The sequence below is a fragment of the Aplysia californica genome, unplaced genomic scaffold (assembly GCF_000002075.1).
Source record: "Aplysia californica isolate F4 #8 unplaced genomic scaffold, AplCal3.0 scaffold00770, whole genome shotgun sequence".
Classification (NCBI taxonomy): domain Eukaryota; kingdom Metazoa; phylum Mollusca; class Gastropoda; order Aplysiida; family Aplysiidae; genus Aplysia; species Aplysia californica.
The window spans coordinates 79,333-103,025 of record NW_004798040.1 but is presented as its reverse complement, the minus strand read 5'-3'; the positions used below and the strand labels follow the sequence as shown (position 1 = coordinate 103,025).

At 40.2% G+C, this 23,693-nt stretch overlaps 2 protein-coding genes across 4 annotated transcripts; one reads left to right on the top strand and one right to left on the bottom strand.

Moving 5' to 3' along the window:
- Positions 1-261: 261 nt before the first annotated feature.
- On the bottom strand, positions 262-9,290 carry LOC101853127 (N-alpha-acetyltransferase 10). 2 transcript variants are annotated; one of them, XM_005109357.3, is made up of 8 exons: positions 9,218-9,290; positions 7,794-7,855; positions 5,232-5,330; positions 4,655-4,713; positions 3,948-3,996; positions 3,336-3,496; positions 2,616-2,706; positions 262-1,636 (listed from the first exon to the last, which is right to left on the bottom strand). In XM_005109357.3, the coding sequence occupies exons 2-8, from the start codon at positions 7,812-7,814 to the stop codon at positions 1,556-1,558; spliced, it is 561 nt and encodes a 186-aa protein (XP_005109414.1). In that variant the 5' UTR covers positions 7,815-7,855; positions 9,218-9,290; the 3' UTR covers positions 262-1,555. The 2 variants fall into 2 exon arrangements, with proteins under 2 accessions (XP_005109414.1, XP_005109415.1); XM_005109358.3 differs by having other exon boundaries at positions 2,622-2,706.
- Positions 9,291-9,997: 707 nt separating this feature from the next.
- On the top strand, positions 9,998-22,531 carry LOC101852731 (traB domain-containing protein). 2 transcript variants are annotated; one of them, XM_005109356.3, is made up of 9 exons: positions 9,998-10,112; positions 12,869-13,041; positions 13,795-14,006; positions 15,012-15,152; positions 16,398-16,508; positions 16,917-17,059; positions 17,669-17,841; positions 19,249-19,348; positions 20,850-22,531. In XM_005109356.3, exons 2-9 carry the CDS (start codon positions 12,903-12,905, stop codon positions 20,983-20,985), a joined length of 1,155 nt encoding a protein of 384 aa, XP_005109413.1. In that variant the 5' UTR covers positions 9,998-10,112; positions 12,869-12,902; the 3' UTR covers positions 20,986-22,531. The 2 variants fall into 2 exon arrangements, with proteins under 2 accessions (XP_005109413.1, XP_005109412.1); XM_005109355.3 differs by having other exon boundaries at positions 9,998-10,120.
- Positions 22,532-23,693: the final 1,162 nt, after the last annotated feature.

Below are 23,693 nucleotides of genomic sequence, written 5' to 3'. Positions count from 1 at the left end.
CTGCTATAATCGATTGGGCTCCGATGAGGCCCTGTTATTGCCGATAACTTTAAATAAAGACAAAGAGTAGGAAAAAATGGGTATTTAAAAACTTCCTGTTATTTCCGGGTCTATGGTTTCCACTGTACATTATTTCTTTGTGAACTAACTCCACAGCCCTGAGAGTGATGATGATGCCTCAAAAGTACTCAAATAAAAGAACACACACAGCACAGCACAACAACGAAACATATCAGATCAAAAACATAAACAACTGTCAGCGTCGTTTTTAGTATTTTTAATTCATAAAGAAAATAAATAAAAACACAAGTTAAAAAAAAAATTTCAATCTGAGTGACCAAAATTCCTTCCACCCGTAACTGACATTAGTCATTTAGTAACACTATTGCTCTCACTCAAAATTCATTTGTTTGTTTAAAGTATAGAGATCCACATCGACACAATAATGTCGACAAAAGAGGGAAAAAAAACAAAAAACCCAGACCTAACACTAACAGTGGCACCCGCAAACTAGGCTATTCGCTCCTAATTTCGAAGACCCCACACCAAACATTTCAACGTCTTTCTATAACAAAAGCTCCTGCAGTAGTCTTCTGTTCACATAAAGGTAAAGCAAACATCTCATAAATCTTTCATCATAAAAGATAAACACAAACATGTCATTTTGATACTGAAGTCACTATAAATGGACAACACACTAAAACTTTCTAAACTTTTAAAACAACTCAATCAGATGCAGAGACAGGCGACTTACGCTCTTGTACACATACAACCATTCCACAGACAGGAAAACATACATTACACACCCACCCAGTCAGTCGCACCATATATACACAGAACAGCGGTTGACAACAATCTTACACAGAACAACACCCACAATCTGTACCATCAAAACAAAACATTCCGCTCAGCCTTTTCCCTCATCACACACACACACATGTAATGTAATATGTAACATCACACACCACACACACATGCAATTTGAAACATCACACACTCACACAATTTGTAACACCCCACACACATGCAATTTGTAAAGCAGTTGTAGGCCTATACAGCGAACTGAACCCGGCATCCAATGAATTCCTCGGGTCTGACACTTGATTAGAGATGGGTGATGGGTAGAGACCAGGAAAATACAAATTTTTGTTGTGAGTATCCAAGCAGATAAAAGCGTGGTGAACCATAATTTTTGGTTTGTTTCAGATCTGGCATTTACAGAAGAAAAAGACATTGATTTCTCTGATTCTCAGGTTTCATTGAGTTTGATGGACATGAGGTTTTGTATAGAGCTGGGTTAAAGTAAGGTTGGATACCCCCCCCCTCCCCCCCACCACATTGAAGAAGTACACCTAGTGCACAACATTCGGGGGCACTGCGGGGGTCATAGTAGTTGTGCTGCACTCAAGTCTCACAGGAACAGGAAATAGCTGGCTGTGATCACCACTATATGTGAAGACATGGGAGGGTTTGGGGGGGCGGGGGGTTCTAACTTTACTTTTGCCCAGCGTTGATCTACTGGATATAGCCATGACCTCTTGAATACAGCCTTGACCTACTCAGGCGTCTTCTGCTGTACCAGGTCCACCTGAGGTCCCTCCACAGCCAGCATGTCCAGGTCGGCGTTGAGCCCAAACTGTCCAGATACATAGTGAACAATGGTCAGAACTGTTGCGTGTTGAACAATTAACAATGGTCAGAACTATTGCGTTGCTTGACAAATGATAAAAATTCTTATGCCAGTTGAACAATGATACGAATTATTATGCCAGTTGAAAAATGACAAGAATTATTAGAAAAATGATAAGAACTATCACTGGTACTCCGACTGATGCTCTGTTTGGTTTACCTCAACTACCACACTGACATTTTTGGTCCAGTGAACATCAAGAATATAAAGTCCTTTTATCATTTTCCCCATGGTCCTTGTACTTACGGTCTCCCAAGTTATTACGAACTCTTGTTTGAGAGTAAGGAGATTTCTCTTTGTTTATTTGAATATACACCCTAGCAGGCAAGTAGCGAACAGATTTTCAGGTCCCAGGTTTGAAATAATATAGGTCTATTCATATATTCAGCCTGAAATCCGTACATAACAAAATGATTTTCGCATTCTGCTGATTTCCCAGTGCATGCTGGTCTGTATGTTTTATGACATCATCAGCACAGTGAGTGAGGGGAATACAAAAACAGTCACCAGGAGCTGGGAAAGAGCAAGACATGACACATAGAAATCAGAGGGAGAGTAAAGAAATAGGACCTACCAGTGATGTCCTCCATCCACCCTCACATATAGAAGCAAGATTTAAAAAAAAAGAAGTATGACCCACCACTGGCACCTTCCAACCACCCCTGAAAGTATCAGCTATGACATACGATCTAGCACAGTTTAAGTTTTAGTAGAGGTTTTATGACGCTCGCAACTGCATAAGTCATATGAGCGCCAGAAGATTAGAGGTGTTACAAGAGAGCAACAAACATAAAATAGAAGAAGGGGAGATAAGGACGATAGATGTTTGATAGGAAAGACTCGTGAAGCAAACCACACCAGAGCATCCGCCAACCACCCACGATCTAGCGCAACGAACAAACAGTGAAAGTAACAAAGGACAAACCTCTACCTTGTCTCTGAACTCCTTCAGGTCCCTCCTCATGGCGTAGGCGTCTTCCCCGTCCGCGTAGTATTTGGGCTCAATCTCGCTGATCCTGGGGAGGACATGAGGAACATGGAGTGACGGAACATACCGGAAAAACAATAACCTTCTTCAGTTTTAGTTTTAGTAAGAGTCTTACGGCTCTTGCAACACAATCAGGTTAGTTTTAGTTTTAGTAAGAGTTTTACGGCACTTGCAACACAATCAGGTTAGTTTTAGTTTTAGTAAGAGTTTTACGGCACTTGCAACACAATCAGGTCATACAAGAGCTGGAGATTACAGGTATCACTAAAGTGTAGCATACAAGCAAAAGAAGGAGGAGAAATAAGGAAGATAGAAGGTTGATAGGAAAGAAGGATCAAAGTACACCAGAGGGCCCACCAAGCATTTGTCATATGTTATGTAACTTACCAGTACATACACATGCAGACAGACAAAGTTACACCTAGTTTTAACCCTTAGAACTCCCCCCCCCCCCCAGGAGTACTAATGTACATGCTTGCTCGCTTGCTTTAGTTTTTTTACAGTGTAAAATCGTTCTCTCTAAAAATCTAATCCATCTCCCCTGATAATCACTGACAAGCACCAATTATGCACAATCCAACATTAAAACTTAACTCTAATTTTACAACAATCTATTTTCTGAGCCGAACATCTTCACTGCAACAACTGAAAACTTACGAAAAGCGTAGCGTCTCCGTGTACAGATGTAGGGCCGCCCGGTTGCTTTTCCTGACGTGAAGAGACACGTACTGAGCGTTGAAGTTCTCCACCATAGCCCGCGACGCCTGGTCCATCAGCTTCTGTGCCAGGCCCAGACGACGGTGGGATCTCTTCACCGCCTGCAGACATCATCATAATAAAATAATAATGATAATGATAATAACAGTGTGGGTCATTTCTGTAGTGCCTACAGCTCTAGGGGTGCTTTACATATACCCTAGTACAAAGAACAATAACTGTGAAAAAGTAAATAAATATCTGCTTATATGCACACACAGAAGGAATCACAAACACAAATACACAAACATTTATTCAGGCACATGCGTGCACAAACACACGCACCTCTCTCATCATACATGCATATACATCATGGACCAAATGTACTCTAGATTTGTGTTTTATTGCAGATCTTTGATCTATGGTATTGGCTGCATGTGCTCGATGAATATTATGTCGAAATTCAAATTCAATTACAACACCCACACACTCACTGTCTCAGAATGGAATATCCAAATCAGTAAAAAATGTCTATATTGCTACTGTAATGAATAAGATTATAACAGAATTTACCAGAGATGTGATGTGTCCATGGGGAACAGAATCTTCAGGATCCTCCTCCCTGTAATAAGACAATTGTTTACATTACTGTGGTTGCTATAGCCAACATGTTGGATTATTTGAGTAAAGAGAATCATGTATCAACATGATAACAGTCATAAGTGCATTAAAAAAGCAAGACAAACAGACAGAAATAACACCCAAAAAAAAGTATGACCTACCCAGTGGCGCCTTGTAACTTTCCACTTCTACCTAATCAGAAGTTATAGAAAGGACGTTCTACAAGCAAACATTATCTTCAGCAACAGAAAACCAATTTCACTGAATACACAATAATCACATGCTGATATATTAAAAGAAAAGCACGGTAAGTTGAGGAAAAACTGAACATCAAAATTTATTCTACTTCAATATCTGAATACTCTTCCTCACAGCTGTGTATGTCAGTGATTCCTATCAACACCACTCACTAACCCCTTCGTTGCCATTTGATGCACCTAGCACGTCGTGAAAATTAGTAATTTTTAGCTTTGTGCCATACCATGGATGTCATGGAAGTTGGCAAAATTTGTCGTTCCTGATAGCCTTCAATCAAGAACGGCAAATCATGCATCTATGAAGAAATATGAATCTGAAGGACTTCTATGAAGAGATGAATTACGAAAGCTTCTGAAAATATTGACAAGACAACTCAAGACTAACTGAAAGACAGAACTTACATCTTGGCCAGCACGTAGCCCACAATCTTTCCTGATTCATCCTCAGCCACATATGAGAGCTGTAAAACAAAGAACAAATTATTACTGTTTGTTTGAGTTAAAATAAGCACACTGACACAAAAACAGCTGTATAGAGCAGGGGAGAGGAAAAACATACAGACACAAAGAAAAAAAAACAAGAAAAGAAAAAGGACCTACCAATGGTGTCCACCATCTGCAAAAAAGACTGAAAACTTTTACTGGAAGTAGGCCTATATATCTACTTTGGGGTTTCTTTCTTTTTTTTTTAAAGGAGACGTTGTTATTTCCAAACAACAAGATAGATTACACTGTCATGATCACAATTGCCAAATACCTTTTTTTCTGCTTTCTAGTTACCGGGTATTGGTATGAAAAAAAAGAAGCCTTTTCTTTATTTCATATCCACAATACAGCAGGGTTTTGTTTCATGTACTACAAATACAATAATAGAGACAATTTCACTTTTGCTCAAGTCATACGGTTCTCAAAACAACATTTTAAAAAAGACTTAAAAGTAGTTGTGTTATGGCTGTCACGAAATAGCATTTGAACAGACCTGTGGCCAGGAGAGGCCATGATAGAAGTAGTACTTCATCTGGTAGTTCTCTGGCAGGCACAGCAAGTTGCAATGCTGCATGTTCATCAAGTCGTCGGGCTGAAATAAATACCAGATTATATCGCAATGAACTTCACAAAACAAAGACGAGTGAAAGTAAAGTAAAATCCCCCCATGCCTTCACTCATCACAATGATCACAGCCTGCTGTTTTTTGTTCCTGCAAGACACAGTTGAAATTCTGACTGTAACCCCAGATTTTGTACTCTAGGTCAAGTAGTTCAAAATTTGAAGTTACACAATTAACTTTCCAAAGATTCTATTACAACACGACCCTTTCATGGAGCCACCCAATTTTCTGTTCCCTACAGCACTCAGCAGTAAAATAAAGTAATATTGAAGATTTTGTGTGATAGGAAAGATCATGAACCACATCTCTTCCACCTTTAAAAAAAATGTTTCAGGGTATTATAATTAAGGCTGGCACTATTTCTCCGAACGTTCGGGAAAATAAAGCTGGGCACTATTTCTCCGAACACTCTGAAATCTCATCCTTTCTCGTAAATTTCGGATATTATATAGATCTGTAATTATAGTATAGGCCTACCAAAGATTGTTCGTATACAATATGGTTCAAGCGGTCCAAAAAATGTCGCAGTAAATATTTATATAAAGAAATGCTACAATTCCAAACAGTTTTTCGCTACAGATATGGCGTGTTGCCTATGAAAGGTACTGCTCTTAAACGTAATGTGTTGTGTTCACTCGTGTGCTGTCTAGATCTAGATCTAGATCTACGGAGGGTTATTGATAACGACACATAGAACTGGCATCTGCGTTTGTCACTGCTGCGACCAATGTACTGACACTAGCAAAACCCCTTACTTAATGTGTGTGATTCCATAATTTACATGTAATATCCTGTACTTAAAAAAAAAAATTACGCACATTTAGGGTTAAAACAGCCAATCTTCTTCGGACAGGTGGACACACGCCCTTATTTGTTAATGTTTGTTGTTGTTTATGGGCTGTTCTAATTTTGATTTCTTTCTGTTGTGAAACCTTTCTTTTTCACGTTTTTAAACTCTTCTAAAAATCTCATCTAGACTAGCTCTTGAAAATTGAAATAGATATAGACCCAAAAATTTGCTCCTGTGTGTATGTATGTATGTGCGTGTGTGAGTGTGTCTGTGTGTGGTAGTAAGTGGAGAGTGAGGAGTGTGTGTGTGTGTGTGTGTGTGTGTGTGTTTCGGGCTTTATTTCAGCCTTTATTCAGTAACAGTTCAAAGTATACAAAATAGAAACACAGGATCCATTCACTCCAGGGCTCATGAGTCGTTCGTCTCTTTCAGTTTCACTCATTCATTCAATTCCCGTGTTCTCTCCCGCGGCTCATCCCTGTCCGTATAACTTTCAATACTTTCATACCCCACCCCCTCCCTCCAGGCACACACAAAGAAAATCTCACTCATTCCCTTGCTCCCTGCGAACCATGGACAATAATATAGGCAAAACACTGCCTGAGCTGCATTCCTTTCTTTCGTGAGCTGTGGACCAGGCTAGGGGGGTCGGTGTCGTCGTCTTGTAGTTGCTGTCGCCTGTGGATACACTCGCACATTCTTCCTTTCACCCGCTCTTTCACTCACACTGTCTCTCCATCCACAGCTCAGCTCGTCATACGTTCAAAAGTTGCCCGTTGGTCCTGTTTAGTTAGTGTGTGTACATGTGCATGATGGTGGTGGGTGTGTGATGGGTGTTACTGAAGGTTGCCTGTAGGCGGGCTTGCCATGCGGTGTTCCTTCCCAGATTAGGGGCAGAATGAAAGTTGGCGCCGAACTCTCGCAATAAATAGGCAAAAAATCACGAGACCGGAAGCCGGAAACCGTTCGGAGAAATAAAGATCGGCACTATTTCTCCGAACGTTCGGAGAAATAGTCACTTCATATAATTAATGCCTGGAGTTGAGAATCTAGATGTGTCTGTTGGGACTGAAGCCGAAGCCTACCCACACACAACAGTAACAACAAGCTGCCAATACAAATTGGAAACATAACCTAGACGAGGCACACAGAGATCAAACCCACAGAATATGGCAAAAGCCAAGTGACAAACCTGGCTTAAGTATGAAAAGCCTTGCCCTTGCCAGGTGAAGCCCTGCTAAATCTACCTCTTTCACTTTGCATTGATGGAACAAAACACTCAGCCTAGAGACAGGCTGAGTGAAAACTTTCGTAGTGACTGCGATGGGAGCAGGTAACAAAACTGATTGACAAAGGACTTGTTAGATGGGGACTGCTATGGACAGGCAAAACATTCACAAAAAGTCGAAATTGAAAGGTGTGTCACACAAACAAAGTGAACTTTAAATAGTAAGGTACAGGAGGAGGTGACTGTCACAGAGGCAGATTCGACAGTGATTGATAAATGAAAAAGTGATAACAGACTACGTGCAGATGAAAAAAGGTTAGTAGTAACCTACATACAAATACTAGATACACTCGATTACTAGATATCTCTACTGACACTACTGTAAAAGTAAGGACAAGAAGGCAAGGTGACTTACCGCGGCACAACGAATGTTCATGGTTGCAGCTGCTGTCGACTGTTACTATCAGTATCAGAGACCTGGGAAAATGGGATAGAGCTGACTGATGAGGTTGTTTAGTTAAAAGCTTGTTTAGTAGGCTGGGAAGATTGAAGAATACCGGACCACTCGTACATTATTGCGCGAGAAAGTGGAGTAGGTGGGGCGGGTGGTTGGGGTGGAGGAGGGGGGAGGGGGGGTTCAGGGGGGTCTCCCCCCTGACAAAATTTTAACGAATAGATCTACCGGTCCGAGATTCTCCATTGAGAGATATCAAAAACGGGGAAATTATGAATTCCTAAGGTTGAGACATAGGCAAAGTCAGTCCGCTGGTCCGGTATTCTTCATCAATCTTACCAGTAGGCTTAGGCTTAGTTTAGGAAACTTAGACTTTGAGATCAGGCTAGAGGTTGGGTTAGGTTAGAAGACATGCCGTTAAACTTAGAAATGACGCATCTTTCTGATTGGCTGCTTATTTTAGTAATGTGATGTCATCACTTCCTGGGATACCCAAACATGGAACGAAGTGTTTTCGGTAACATTTAGGATTTTCTAGATCTAGATTCTAGATTAGATCTAGATCTAGATTTTAGATCTAGATCTATTAGGCCTACCTGGACATGATGGAAGACCGCACGAAAATTGCCGTAAAGACGCAGGAGGACTAGATAATATCTAGATCTAGATATCTAAATTTAGATCTACCACCCCCCCCCCCCTCCTGCATTTTTAATCACTAATACACTTTAAAAAATAAACAACAACTTCAAAGTCAAAGCAACTCTACAAATTAGGCCTATAATTTATGGAACTGTTGGTCACTCGGGAGGAGGAAAAGAGAAAAAAAACAACTGTCCGGGACCGGACATCAAACGCAGACGCGCTATCAAATCAGCTATCAGAAATTCCGAGAACTTTGTGAAGATTAAGCATAATATACATAGACACTTCCATCTTTGGTGCCATGCGGTTGTCTATACTTAGATGTAGTCACGTGATCGGAGGGGTATCCTGGTCTGACGTCAAACAAGATGGGCGCCTTACCTAAAAATAGTTTGCATCATTTCTACTTTTAATCGCATGTGGTTAGAAGTAAGTTAGAGCATGCATAGTATAGGAGGCATCTAATCTAATCTAGCATCTAGATCTAGATCTGGGTAGCTATATAGACGATCTAAGACTGACTTAGAATCTATATCTAGAGTCTAGAGTCTAGGGCATATTAACGCCGGGTTTGCAAGTTTTCGTGTTTCCCGAGCAACTAAAAATGCTACAAACTACAAAACTAAAGAGTCAAAGTGAAAACCTTTAAAGGTCCTCATGATGACTAGTTAAAAATCATACAATACATCAACGATAAAGAATAAAGACAGTCAAGTCTATAAACTCATGAATGTACCAACCGACACAAGGCCGAAGCATGAAGAGAAGAATGGATGGAAGGAAGGAGAGAAACAGGAAGAAGTATGTTCAGACTTTCTTTCTCAGAAGAGTATTTTCACCACCCTTTTTTCTATTCGCAATTGTTCTCGCTGCCAGGGTTTGTTGAATGAAAAGTAGACTGGTCTCAGCGTACCAAAATCGAGGGTGGAAACGACTTCGAATATTATGTTATATTAAAACTTACCTTTCTTAGAATAAGCTTAAAAAATAATGTTTAAAGTTGAAGCACTAGTAGCACTCTTTGTCTGTCACCATTGTTAATTTTTTCCCCCAATCCTCACAAATGAAACTGCCTTCCCCCCTCTCCCATATATTAGTTTGTCACTGGGTTAGATCAGGTTAGATTTCGGAAATTAAAATAAAGAAGGCATGAATATTTTTGCTGTGGTTTGTTAGGGCAGTGATAAGAGGCAATATTTAGGTATACATAACGTTAAACACAAAATAATTATAAAGAACCATAAACAGTAGGCTAATAATTTACACGTGAGACGTGAGAACGCACAAGAGAACAATAAGAGTGGTCAACAAAAACGATGACAATGATAATTATGATGATGATGATAACGATATACATGTATGATGAAGATGAACAATTGTAACAATAATAATGATAATAACAAAGGTAATGATAATAATAATACACTGTAGGCCTACATTGTACATGTTAATTAATTTACCGAAACGCGGATAGTACAAACCGAAAGGTAGGGGAGATAACCGTTAACACTTGTTGCAGACAACTCAGTGTCAACTGATGTGGTTGGAAGTTTGTTCGAGAAGGAAGAATAGCATGATGATGGTGACAAAAGTCTAACAGCTGCTGCTTTTACTGGGACCCATTCGTTTGACAGTGTATGGCGGTATACTTCCCTAGAAATTTGTGTCTTGTTGTTTTGGGAGAAAATGAAGAGTCTGCGAGTGACTCGTCCGAAAGGAGAGATGAAAATGAGAAAGCCAATCAATTTCTTCAGTTTTATGTTCATAAAAATATTAAATAAATCTAGAATCTAGATCTATGCAAGGCATTTATATTTTATTGTCTTAATTTAGGTCTAGCCTACTTTAAATCTTCTCCTAGATCTTCAGGGCTTGTCCCACCCTTGATACCTTAATTTATCTCCTAGAATCTTGATCTATCATTCTCACTAGATTATATATTGAGGGTCTCGGGGCGATTTTGTAGTTTTGTTCGTTGAGTTAAAGGGGGGTTTCAGAGGGGTAACGTAATAAAAATATGGAGGGGGGGGGCCCCAAGAGTCAAGAGTAGGGGGGTTTCATGCCCCCCTGACCTAAATTTATGGAAGGGGGAATCAGGGGGGCATGCCCCCTGAATTTTACAATAATTTGTTGTTTTGCAGTTAGGTTGCATCCCTGTTCTTTGTGTTGCCTATTTGGTCATCAAGACTTCTGGATTTTTTCTCTGGATGAAATGGATCGTGGACATTATAACGAACGGAACTACAAGATCACCGGTCTCGGTTCTAAATCTAGGTTGAGGTCTCATAGTGAATAGTTTGTCAATATTTTAACTTAAATTTTATTTATAAAAGTAAATAAAGAAATTTCTATTAGACAAGTGAATTTTCAAGGTTTTTTTCTGTTCACACTTGGTGGATTCAAAATTATAAAGTAGGCCTAAAGTTTGAACTTCAGATTCCTCTGACAGCTGAAATTAGATCTGTATTGTTCCCTGTAGGCTACTTCTATTCTTTTAGTGTCAATTTCACTTTAAAAATTCAGCAGAAACATCCTTATCAGATGTTTTATTTTCGGACTCTATAATTTTATTTTAACTCTATTCTACCCTCAGACTACCTTGTGTGAGTGCGAGTAGATTTCATAGGGATGCATCAACATCATGTTTTTGCTTGACAGCACCTCTTCAGGAAGTAGGCCTACTGGTGTGGCTTTAAAACTCTTTTTATCATGGCCTTACCCTCCACGGACTGTACCCATCCTAGGGCTGCCGCATCAATGAGTTGGAATTCAGTGTATTTCAAAGTGCTGAATTTCTTACATTTAATCTTAGATTTTATGGAAATTTGGCAGTTATGTTAGAAATTGAATGTAATTTCTGAAAATGTAGGCCTGTGTGGTTAGGAATTCCACCAAAATTGCACCATGTAGATTTTGAGGTGTATTCCACCCTCCAACTTGACCCAGATTGCCACGCCCACGACGTCCCCTTGGATTTACAGATCTACCCCTTCCCATCGGTACTGCATGAATTCCAGTAGGCTGACCGGTCCCTTTACCATCTGTATTAGATGAGTCTAATTCCTGTTGGTTATCATCCACAGCGGAATTTATGGCACTTAATTCAGAATCACTTTCATCAAATTAGTCTAATTCCCCCTCACAACCCAGTGCCTCTTCCTGAAGTACTTCATCGGTCGTGAAAGTTCGTTTTTGAGACATTTTTTAAGTATCAAAAACAAAGAAACCGCTTTTCATTGAAAAATTGAAATATTCAGACGTATATAAATATATGCGTATTTTGGTAGTTAAGCAGAACTAGCAGTTTGACGTGACTGTATAGCTGTTGGGAGTTTACTCGTAGCCTGGCCTAGTCTTCGGAGAATACTTGTAGTTCGGATAAAAAGAGTTAATACAAACATAATAACCACATAGGGTAGTGAATAAAATGAGAAAATAAAGCACTCAAATATGTCATTGGTAAATTTTAAAAATACTTTTTATTGTAGCAAGAGAGTAGAATTGTAATTAATTTTCAAGTAAATCTGAGAATCAAATTTTTACTTTTATTACATAAATCCACCAAGTCGGAATAAAATGTTCTTATCTGAAATTTTGACCAGATCGGAACAGAAAATTTGATGCTTGGTTCAAACTCATAAAGTAGTATTATTAACAGTTTTCGTTATCATTGTCAATGGCTGGTCACTAAATTGTTGTTGATGAGGAAGGAGTCAGTCTGTTAAATTTGTGTATTATATATTTATCTGTCTTCCATATGTACTGAACCCAAAAATTATCCCAGTGTCCAAGTCTAATTTGGGTAGATCATGTTAGTTATGTACTTACTATTGATGTCAAAGAGTCTGTAAATTCAATAGCGGCATTGTTCGGATCTTATTCTTTTGGGAGACCAGTTACTGATTCAAGCGATGGTGTTTGTATGTGTGGAGGTGGGGGGAATGAACTTGCTTAGAGTTAGAGTCGAGTTAAATACCAAATTTTAATGTTGCTGAATGTTTTGTGCTGTAATCTCACATTCGTCCTCAACACTGGATGCTTGGGTGTGGGCTTATTTATGTGTGCTTTTACATAAAGTATGAAGCCCAATCAGAAGGCCCTTAAAAAGCCCTGTTCAAAACCGAAAAATTGTAATTTTTTCCCTGTATTCAATTAATGTTGCCTTGATTTTCATAAAGTCATTGGTGACCTCAGACTACAGTTTGATTTAAAAACTATAAAATTTAGTTTTTAGTATGATTTTAAGTTTGAATAAAAATGGATTTTTTTCTCCCAATAGACAAGACTGGCCTCAAGGCAATGAAGCAGTCTTATTATTTTCAATTTTTGGTCTTTTGTTTCAGATTTATTATAATGCAAAGTCTGGATGATGGTGTTTTTATTTTTTTCAGGATTATTATTTATGAGGTGATCAGTTTTGTCAAAATGTCGCAAGCAAGCAGGACGGAGGACGATGATGTCAGCAGCAACAACAATAGTGGCCATATTGTGGTAGACAACTCGGAGAACAATAATGTAGATGGCGCCGCCTTGTATAACAAAGAGGATGATGAGGAAAATCCAGGTGGGCTTTTCTCTCATGGTTTGAGTTCTCTCAGGTGGTATTGTTTTCTCGGATGGTACTATTACTAGTACTATTTTCTCTCAGATGGCATAGTTTTTTTCTCTCAGATGTTTCTGTTTCCTAATTAATGCCATCACGCACTTGGAAAATTGTCTAAAACTCATGTATGGCTTGGTAAAAAAAATATATGGTACATTAAATGATTTTGTGCAGGTGGTTGGAGGGTGGCTCTGGTAAGTCCTACTTTTTTTCTTTCCTTGTGTCGTTTCTGCCTGCCTCTTCCTTTTTCCCTGCACTGCCTCAAATGAACTTCTCTTTCTAAAATTCAAAATTCTAATAATTTCAATTTCATCTGTACTGTTGACTGAGAAGGGGAAAACTGATCATAGTTTAGCTTTTGGTAAAAAATTTTGTTTGGATAAAAATGCGGCTTTAGTTTATTTGTCCATTTCCAGCATTGTAGTGCTTCTCACTTCTCTTTACTCCTTGTACTCAAAATTAAGAAGCCAGTTATTTTTCCAGTTAAGATACAAGGGTTAATTATGACAAATTCCAAGGTGTTTGTTCTGAAGAAATTCATTTATTGGGTCAGTTTGCTTCTGTTGACTCAAATTCTTGAACTGGGTACTCCAACCTGTACATTTTCTGTGTTTTCTGTTTTGTAATGTTAGTGTTTGTTCTATCTTTTCAAAGATCTTTTTATGTCAATGGGAGTAAAAACACCTACATTAATTAATCTTTAAATTTCCAAAGATCAAGAGGATGTGTGGTTGACAGAAGATGAAGACGAAGACGAGAATTACACGGACGAGGAACCAGAGGCAGACTCGGCTTCGCTTGTTCGCATGCCAGTGCCGGAGTCAGAACTGCCGGACACAGTCACGGTGCTAGAGAGGGGCGGTTGCAGGCTGTACCTGGTGGGCACCGCTCACTTCAGCAAGGAAAGCCAGGAGGATGTGGCCAGGGTGAGAAGAAATTGATGCTCTGTGATTAAATAGATGTGTTTGAAAACGGTGCTGGTTGGCCAGTGCACACTATACAGAGATGTAGATTTTCCAGATAAATCTGGAAGTATGGATTTCTGAAGTTGTCCAGATTTTTCCTAACTTCAAGATAAAAGATATATTATATAATACGATCCGTATATATTTAAGTCCCTACGTACACGTTCCTACGGGTCCGAAAAATTCAGGATTTCTTTTTAGTCGCCACTTGGCACATCTGACTATACCACAGGGATCTCTGCTTTGCTTTATGTAATTTAACCCACAAATCTGTTACAGCTTATCACATTCCGCATGAAAAGAAAAGATCTTACCTTTAAAAGTCTGACAGTTTTATTTCTGGTTTATTAATTTAGTAATGGCTGTAGAGTTTTGATTGATGACATTTTACACTAAAATGGTTGAGGCGATACAGATGGCCTTTGATGTGGGATTTTTTATACAGATGGCTATTTTATCTGTGTATTGTACAGGAGATACAGATGGCTGTTTTATCTGTTGTTTCTAAAGGGGATACGGGTAGCTATTTAATCTGTGATAATGTGGTAAAGGTATTACAGACGGTTATTTTGTCTGTGTATTGTAAAGATGATCAGAATGGTTAAATAGTCTGTGTGTTTTCAAGGTGATACAGCAGACTATGTTATATGTTTATGTGGTCAAGGTGATACAGATGGCTATTTTGTGAAAGTGTGTTGTAAAGGTGATACAGATGGCTATGTTATATGTTCATGTGGTAAGGGTGATACAGAAGGCTATTTTGTCTGTGTGGTGTAAAGGTGATACAGATGGCTATTTTGTGTAAGTGTGTTGTAAAGTTGATACTGATGGCTGTTTTGTCTGTGTGTTGTAAAGGTGATACAGATAGCTATCTTGTCTGTGTGTTGTAAAGGTGATACAGATGGCTATTTTTTCTGTGTGTTGTAAAGGTGATACTGATAGCTATTTTTTCTGTGTGTTGTAAAGGTGATACAGATGGCCAAGCCGCACGTGATCCTGGTGGAGCTGTGCCAGAGCAGGGTGAACATCCTCAAGATGGACGAGGCACGGATCTTGGAGGAGGCGAAAAACATCAACATGAGCACCATCAGGCAGCTCATCCAGAGGGTAGGTGCTGGTCCTGTGGGGGGGGGGGGAGTAAAGTATGACACACACAGACAGACACATGCACACACAGACACAGACACATGTGTACGCATGCACACACACACACACATGTGTACGCATGCACATGCACACATACACACACACATACACACACACGTGCGCATGCACACACATAATATGTGTACGCACGTTCACACATACACACACAGACACACACACATGCACACGTGTAGGCACACACTAACACACGCGCAGGCACACACTAACACACGCGCGCGCACACACACCGCACATACACACTCATTAACACTCACTCACACACACATCACAGCCCCTACCATTTACTATTCCAGTAAGACATAACTGAACCTCCACTTGACCCTAGATATTGCGCACTGGTTCAGGTCAAGCAGTTCGGAGTGTTGGGGCTGTGCTTTTTATTTTTTTTATGGTCGTTTGTATTTTGTGTAGTTGAGGAAAAGTATAATTAAAATAAACAAATACATGCTGTTGAGGACAAGCTGTTGTTTTCATGTCCCCCCCCTTCCCCTCCCCCCAATAGATAAGATAAGATAAGATATATCTTAATTGCCCAGATCCTGGCACATTGGTATGGTGTTTCACCACGTGTACATGCACACGCGCGCGCGCACACACACACACACACACACACACACACACACACACACACACACACACACATGCACACACATGCAGGCTTACAATCACATGCATAATATAAATGAGCAGCAATATAAACAATAATAATCTTAAGCTAGATACACTCTCAATGTTATTCTGATGCATGCTCTAAGGTCGTAAGAATACTTATACGAGATGGTTAAGATGGAAGCATTATGATAGATGATGGTAAAAATGACCTTCTGTTAGTGCTGGGCGGCTAGTTTCCCGATTATAAATAAAAGCTAGGAATCGTAGGAATCGACTCCAATCCCAATTACTTACTTTCCAAGGATGTGATTTCTTCCGATTGTTACCTGGTTGGCTCCGAACATCTTCGGGAGTTAGGATAACCTCGATTTTGGAACACGAGGAAGTCTCGACTTTTATTTTTCAAAAATATATTTTGAAAAAAAAAGAGAAAAGATTTGAATAATTAAGGTAGCTGGTAACCGTTGGTTTGTGTAAAAAGGAGTCGGAACTTTTCCTCCGTAGCATTAATCGTGGGAATCGGTTCCGGATTCAATTCTTCGCCCAGCTCTACCTTCTGTATCTTTCCTACAGAATGGCGTGATGCAAGGAGTCCTCAACATCCTCCTCCTCAACATGTCGGCCTACATCACCAAGGAGCTGGGAATGGCGCCCGGAGGGGAGTTCCGCACCGCCTTCAATGAGGTACCTTTGCTTTTTCTTGAATTTAAGTGTTTTTACCCAGGAAGTCTAAAGCAGGAAGTCAAAATCACGATGTAGCACTTACATAACAAAGCTGTCTCGATAAAGTCATTGAATAAAAATATTGGAACAAATAAATAGTCACTTCTCTATTCCTGTGGGTGATTGGTGGACGCTGCGGTGTGATTAGCTCTTTCTTTCCTTTCCGACTTCTATTGTCTTTATTTCTATTTCTTCTCTTTATACGTTACTCTTTAGTAACACCTCTAGTCTTCGGTACTTATATGACCTCTTTGTTTTGCAAGTGCCGTAAAACTCTTACTAGGACTAATTTGGCACTAATATAGACCTATTTGTCTCACAGGTGGCGTGAAACTCTAACTAAAACTAAACTCTCTTTTCCCCACTCAGGCAAGAAAGCTGCGTGGAGGCTGCCGGTTTATCCTGGGCGACCGGCCCATTCAGATCACGCTGCGACGAGCCCTGGCCTCCCTCAGCCTCTGGCAGAGACTCAAACTGGCATATGCTATCCTCTGCTCGAAAGAGCCCATCACGTGAGTTTGCTCCTCTCGCAGTTGTATGGTGTCTCTTGAGAAAAATCAGTCCTTTAGTCAACACTGACACTGCTTTAACCTTTTCAATGCTGAAACGTTTCCATAGATCTACGTTTGTACCAACAGGTAGAGTGTTCATTCAAGAGAGCTGAAAACAAAAAAAGATCTGGGATTCCCTCCAAAGAGAAACGTTTATCGTAACATGAGAGACAGAGTTTAACTAAAGGCGAAAGACACATTTGTTCAACATTATCCCCGGCCAGTAATTTTGTATGTTGAGAATTTGTCCAGGTCTCGGATTTGTGTGTGTTTGTGTGTGTGTGTGTGTGTGTGTGTGCCTATATATATGTGTGTGTGTGTTTGTGTGTGTTGTTGTAGTTGTTGTTATTGTTGCTGTTGTTAAATGGTTTCACATTGTGTATTTTTTATCCTTTGATTCGTCAGTTTCACATACAGATAGTCGTGCATTGTCCTGGGATATAAGGCCTGAAATGATAACATTCTCTTGTTCTTTATTTATCCTCAGGACAGAAGATATTGAAAAATGTTAACTTATTCTTGTCCCTTAAAAAATGCTAAATTTTTCCATCGTCCTTTCTTCGCCGCCAGGAAAGAAGATGTGGAGAAATGCAAACAGAAGGACATGCTGGAGCAGACGATCGAGCAGATGACCGGAGAGTTCCCTGCCCTTGGCCAGGTGTTTGTCAGCGAGCGAGACGTCTACTTGGCACATTCTCTCCGCAAAGCCACGCAGCCTGTGCCCTGCCCAGAGGCTCCAGGAGGTCAGTCACAGAACTAGAGCACTGAAACTTTTCCTTCAATAGGTTAAACACTCTCCTCTCCTCTCTTTCACGCTTATATCCCTTCTTCCCCTACCCCTTTCACCGCTTTTTCTTTCCTCATCCTTATTATTGTCAATTATCCCCTACTTCGTTTGTCATGTTTGTCACGCTCTGGTGAACTGCTATTTCCGGGATGCCTTGATGATAGTCGAAGCAGACTTTGTGCTGTTGAGGTTAGAGAGGTGAGCAGAATAAGCCTGATTCCCTGTAAAGACTTCTCTGTTGACATCCACCCCTTGTTGCTCATATGACCTTATGCAGTTGCGAGTGGCGTAAAACAGTACTAAACATCCCTCTCCCCCTTTTGCCTCCCCACTGCCAGGCTTGAGTCCTTTGTGAGCTTATGTAGGTCCAGCAGTTAAAAGTTTAAGTAAGATCCAACAGGTATAAAAATTACTTCATACTGTCATCAACATGAGCTATTGATGTGTGGGAGAACAACATTATTTTGTATGTCCGTCCAGATACTCTTTGTGTGTGTGTGTGTATGTGTTTGTGTGTGTGAGAGAGTGTGTTGATAACAGATAAGTGCATGTGTGTGTGTGTGTGAGAGAGTGTGTTGATAACAAATAAGTGCATGTGTGTGTATGTGTTTGTGTGTGTGAGAGAGTGTGTTGATAACAGATAAGTGCATGTGTGTATGTGTTTGTGTGTGTGAGAGAGTGTGTTGATAACAGATAAGTGTGTGTGTGTATGTGTCTGTGTGTGTGAGAGAGTGTGTTGATAACAGATAAGTGCGTGTGTGTATATATGTGTATGTGTGTGTGAAAGAGTGTGTTGATAACAGATAAGTGCATGTGTGTGTGTGTGTATGTGTGTGTGAGAGAGTGTGATGATAACAGATAAGTGCATGTGTGTGTATGTGTTTGTGTGTGTGAGAGAGTGTGCTGATAACAGATAAGTGCATGTGTGTATATGTTTGTGTGTGTGTGTGTGTATATGTGTGTGTGTGTGTGAGAGAGTGTGTTGATAACAGATAAGTGCATGTGTGTATTTGTTTGTGTGTGTGTGTGTGTGTGTGTGTGTGTGTGTGTGTATGTGTGTGTGAGAGTGTGTTGATAACAGATAAGTGCATGTGTGTATGTATTGATCATGTCGCAGCAAAGTTCTTTTTGTGGAGATCAAGAAATTGTTATGTTATCTTATCATGTTGTATCTTGTGTTATGTTCTTCGATGCAAGCTCCTACACACACCTACAGACTTACAAAGCTTGCTCTACTCTGGCGTTGACCAGATGACAAGGACATGTGGTTACTTGAGGGAGGCATTGCGCTGCCAAGAGCGAAATGCTCGCAGCTAAAGGGATTTGAAAACAACAACAACAACAACATCTTGTGTTTTTCCAGGCGAGGTCCCAGCAGTGGTGGTGGGCGTGGTGGGGATTGGTCATGTGAAGGGCATCACGGAGAACTGGCACAAGGAGCTGGACGTGGAGGAAATCTGCCGGTCAGTTCTCTCATTTGTTGGGTCTTGAGTGACCCCTGTGCTTTGCATGTAGCGTCGATCAGCTGTTCAGATGTACTGACTTTGCCCAAAATCTTTTTAATTTCAGTTTCTTAATCTGAGGTAGGGTATTGGTTGCATGTGCTAGAGAAATATGTTTTCTCGAAATTCAAAGTCTAAATGTTGAAAAAAGCAAGTTAACCCTTCCTGCCCCAGCCACTTTTGTGCACTCCCTAATCCCAGTCCCTGCCTATACAGCAGTATTTTAGAAAAGAGGCTTGCATTCTAAAAACTGATGTAGTATGTTATATAACAATGTTTAAAGGTAAATGAACAAACATTTAAGTTTATTCAGGTTCACAAAATGTGCAAATTCGGTACCACCTGAAACTGAGAATATACGCTCTTGGGATAGTGGGAAGTACAAGCACTGCTGAAAATATACATGCATGGGGCTGGAAGGGTTAAGATACAGTTGTTAAAAGAATAAAACAGTTTTTCTCCCCCCCAAAAAAAATGTTGCTGTACATTTGAACAGCTTGCTGGCAATACGTTTTGTGGCCCCATCGACACAAGTTAGGTCATTTTAGAGGCAGGCTGCTCTGACCTGCGGTGACATACAGTCTACAGGCTTTATGTTTGTGTTTGTTACCTCAAGACCTGAGATTTCCTGTATGGGTGGTTGGTGGGTGCTCTGGTGTGGTTTGCTCCTTCTTTGAAATTCTTTCCCATCAAACATCTATCGTCCTTATCTCCCCTCCTTCTTTTTTTATGTTTGTTACTCTCCTGTAACACCTCTAATCTTCTGGCGCTCATATGACCTTATGCAGTTGCGAGCGCTGTAAAACCTCTACTAGAACAAAAACAGAGATTTCCTGTGTCTATATTTTGTGTGTTTTACTGTCACATAAGATGAGGAGCAGGTGTTTGGTAGGACCTTCCTCTTTTCTTTCCCTCTACTGTTTCTGTCTGTCTTTCTCTCTTCCTGCACTAAATGACCATCTTTGTGTTCATATCTTTCTTTTTACTGAAACGCAAAACAAAAAAATTACCTGAGGCTGCAGGTGATTGGTGGGCCCCACTTATAGGTCCTACTTCTTTACCTCCTTCTGTTGTTTCTGTTTGTCCTTCATACTTTTATCCAGCACCATAAGACAGTTACTGTGTTGATGTGCTTTTCTCTTCTCAAATAAACAAAACAAAAAACCTGAGGCTAGAGATTTCTGGTGGTTTTATTTTGTTTTTTGTCAGCACCTCTGACAAGAGATTGTGGGTAGTTAGCAGCTGCTCCGGTGTGGTTTGCTCCTTCTATTTTTATCAAACGTCTATCTTATTTTTTGTGTGTTTGTTACTGTCTTGTAACACCTCTAATCTTTGGCACTTATAGGACCTTATTTTGTTGCAAGTGCTGTAAAAGTATTTATTATAACTATAACAAAAATATAACAAAGGCAAGAAATTTCGCCTGGCTTTATCTCACCTGTTTCTCATTCATCATTGCCAGGTTGCCCCCGGCGTCGATGGCGTCTTCAGTTGCCAGATGGGGTTTCCGTCTTACGGCGATCGGCCTTCTGACCTACGGCTGCTACCGGGCCTCACGCCTCACTCTGCTTCCCTGGATATCCACCATCATCAAGTAGACCAGTCCGGCAAGGTTTCTTTAGGAGGCTAACGGCAATTGTAACCCATAATGCAACAATGACAAGGATAGGATTGATGTAGAACGTTACGTATTATCGAAGATGTTAGGGTGCAAGTGGGCCAACTCTAAAACTTTTTAAAACCTGATTTTTGACTCTGTTGTGTAAAGCAGGGTCAAACACATCATCTCAATAAATGGTGGAAAAAAATTCAACAAATAGAAAATAAAAAATGTATTGAAACTGACTTACTTACTCTCTCCCTATACTGTCAGGTACACGAGGCAGAGAGCAGTTGACGCCACGCTTTGAATGTTAGTCCCTGCCCACTTCAATGTATCGAAACATTCCCATAAAATTTGAGTTGAAGTTGTCTGGAATAGAATAATTTAAGTAAAGCCTCTCCTGTAAGGCTTTTCGGGAGCTGGCCCAGCTGTGCCCCGACATCTTGGATGTACAGCCGCACTAGGGTTAGGGCGGAAAGGTGTATGGTTAATGCAACAGTGACAGCAGTGAAAGTAGGGGAAACAGTGACAGCAGTGACAACAGTGACAGAAGTAACAGAAGTGACAGTATTGACAGAAGTAACAGTAGTGACAGAAGTAACAGAAGTGACAGTATTGACAGAAGTGACAGAAGTAACAGTAGTGACAGTAGTAACAGTAGTGACAGAAGTAACAGTAGTGACAGTAGTAACAGTAGTGACAGTAGTAACAGAAGTAAGAGTAGTTACAACAGTGACAAAAGTGACAACAGTGGCAATGTTGACAGTAGTGACGTAGTGACAAAAGTGACAACAAGTGGCAATGTTGACAGTAGTGACGTAGTGACAAAAGTGACAGTAGAATAGTGACAGTAGTGTCAGCAGTGACATAGTAGTGATAGTAGTGACAGTAGGACATTAGCTACACTGGTGACAGTAGGACTGGGACAGAAGAGAGATGTTACCTCTATTCTTGCAATTTATTCAAGTTCAAGTCAGGAAAAAAGATGCAGAGAAGAGAAACATGTGATTGATGCAACAACAGTAACTATAGGATTGTGGTGGGAAGTTGCATGACTGTTGAGTGATTGTTGAGTCGTTTTTTTGTTGTTGTTGTGTTTTCTGTCGTGAAGAATGTTGAGAAGACTTTTGCTTGAGGCAGAGGAGTAGAGGGGAGGCAGGGGGAAAATGTCTAATTCTGAGCTTTTCATTTGAAGACAGTGGGGGGGGGTGGTGTCACAGTTTTGTCATTTTGAGAAGTCTTCGCTTTAACAGTAAGGTTTGGAACCTCATATCCTAACGAAGGAAAAGAAACTGTGTTTTTACATGTCCCAAATCTGATCTTCCTTACTCTGTTTATGAGAGTCTTTTTTCTTAAATCAAAAACATTTTCTAAACCACAGATAATTTCAAAGCAATTCAAAGGCCCAAAATATTCCACTTTATCAGTTTTCCAGTGTATTGGTAAATCGGTAAAAATCGTCTAATCTTTCCCTTTTCAAGCTCAGTCTCATTTCAAACTAGACCAGGTGCTCTAGTCAGGTAAGGAGTTGTAATTTATCAGTGAAGAAAGATTGACAAATAGGGGGGCGGGGGGGGTGTCCTATTTGGAATAGGAGTGTGTGAGATTAGAGCATAAACGATGGCTGAGTGAGTGAAGGGATTTATATTTGGAGATGGAGTAAGAATACCTGTGAGTGAAAAGTGATGCTGTGTGGGGGATGTATTTGGAAAAGGAGTAAAACTATACTTGTAAATAAACAAACATTGACGATGTTAGTGCGGGGGCGACGTGCTTTAGGTTTCTGTCATTGTATCTGTGTAAATGACCTTGACCCTGTGAATTATTCAGTCTCGCTTTTTATTGTCGGGCAATACTGTTACATTGGGTCAAATGTATTATATCTTATCTTTGGAATGATCATCATTATTGTTGTATTTGTTCCTCGGATTTCTCAAATGTTTGTTTGAAACGGAGGAAAGTCTAGCACACATATAGCGAAACACACACAACGCAAATGATTTTCAGGTCCTTACTTACTTACTTACTTGGTTGGAGAATAGAACGCATCATTGCAGGCTGCACAGTGCCATAGCTGCTCCTCCCTCCTCCCCAGGATCCATGAAAGGGTCTGCTTGCTGATCGTGCCAGTTGTCAGCTGGTTGAATATTTTTCACTGATTTTCAGGTCCTGAATTTGTTAATATATTATGTATTTCTTTATATTCAAAACATCATGTGCAAATCGAAATTGGTGCAGGTATAACAAAAAGTAAAAGATTTTCACGTTCTGCAGTTGTCGCTATGTGTTTGCTAGACTTTTGTTGTTGTTCTTTTTTTTCGTATTATTGACCAAGGACTTTATGCACATGTTCCAGAGGACCGTGGTGTGGTGGAGGTGTGAGAGGAATGTATGTGAGGGCATGTGTGAGGGCATGTGTGAGGGCCTTATTGTAAGGGGCATGTGTTTTCACTCGTTGTTCCACAGCACCGCGTGTGTGAGGGCATGAGTGAGGGCATGAGTGAGGGATGCTTGTTTGTTCATTGTTCAACAGCACAACAGCTCTATGTTCTGTGTGAGGGTGTGTGTGAGGGCATGTGTGAGGGATGCTTGTTTGTTCATTGTTCAACAGCACAACAGCTCTATGTTCTGTGTGAGGGTGTGTGTGAGGGCATGTGTGAGGGATGCTTGTTTGTTCATTGTTCAACAGCACAACAGCTCTAT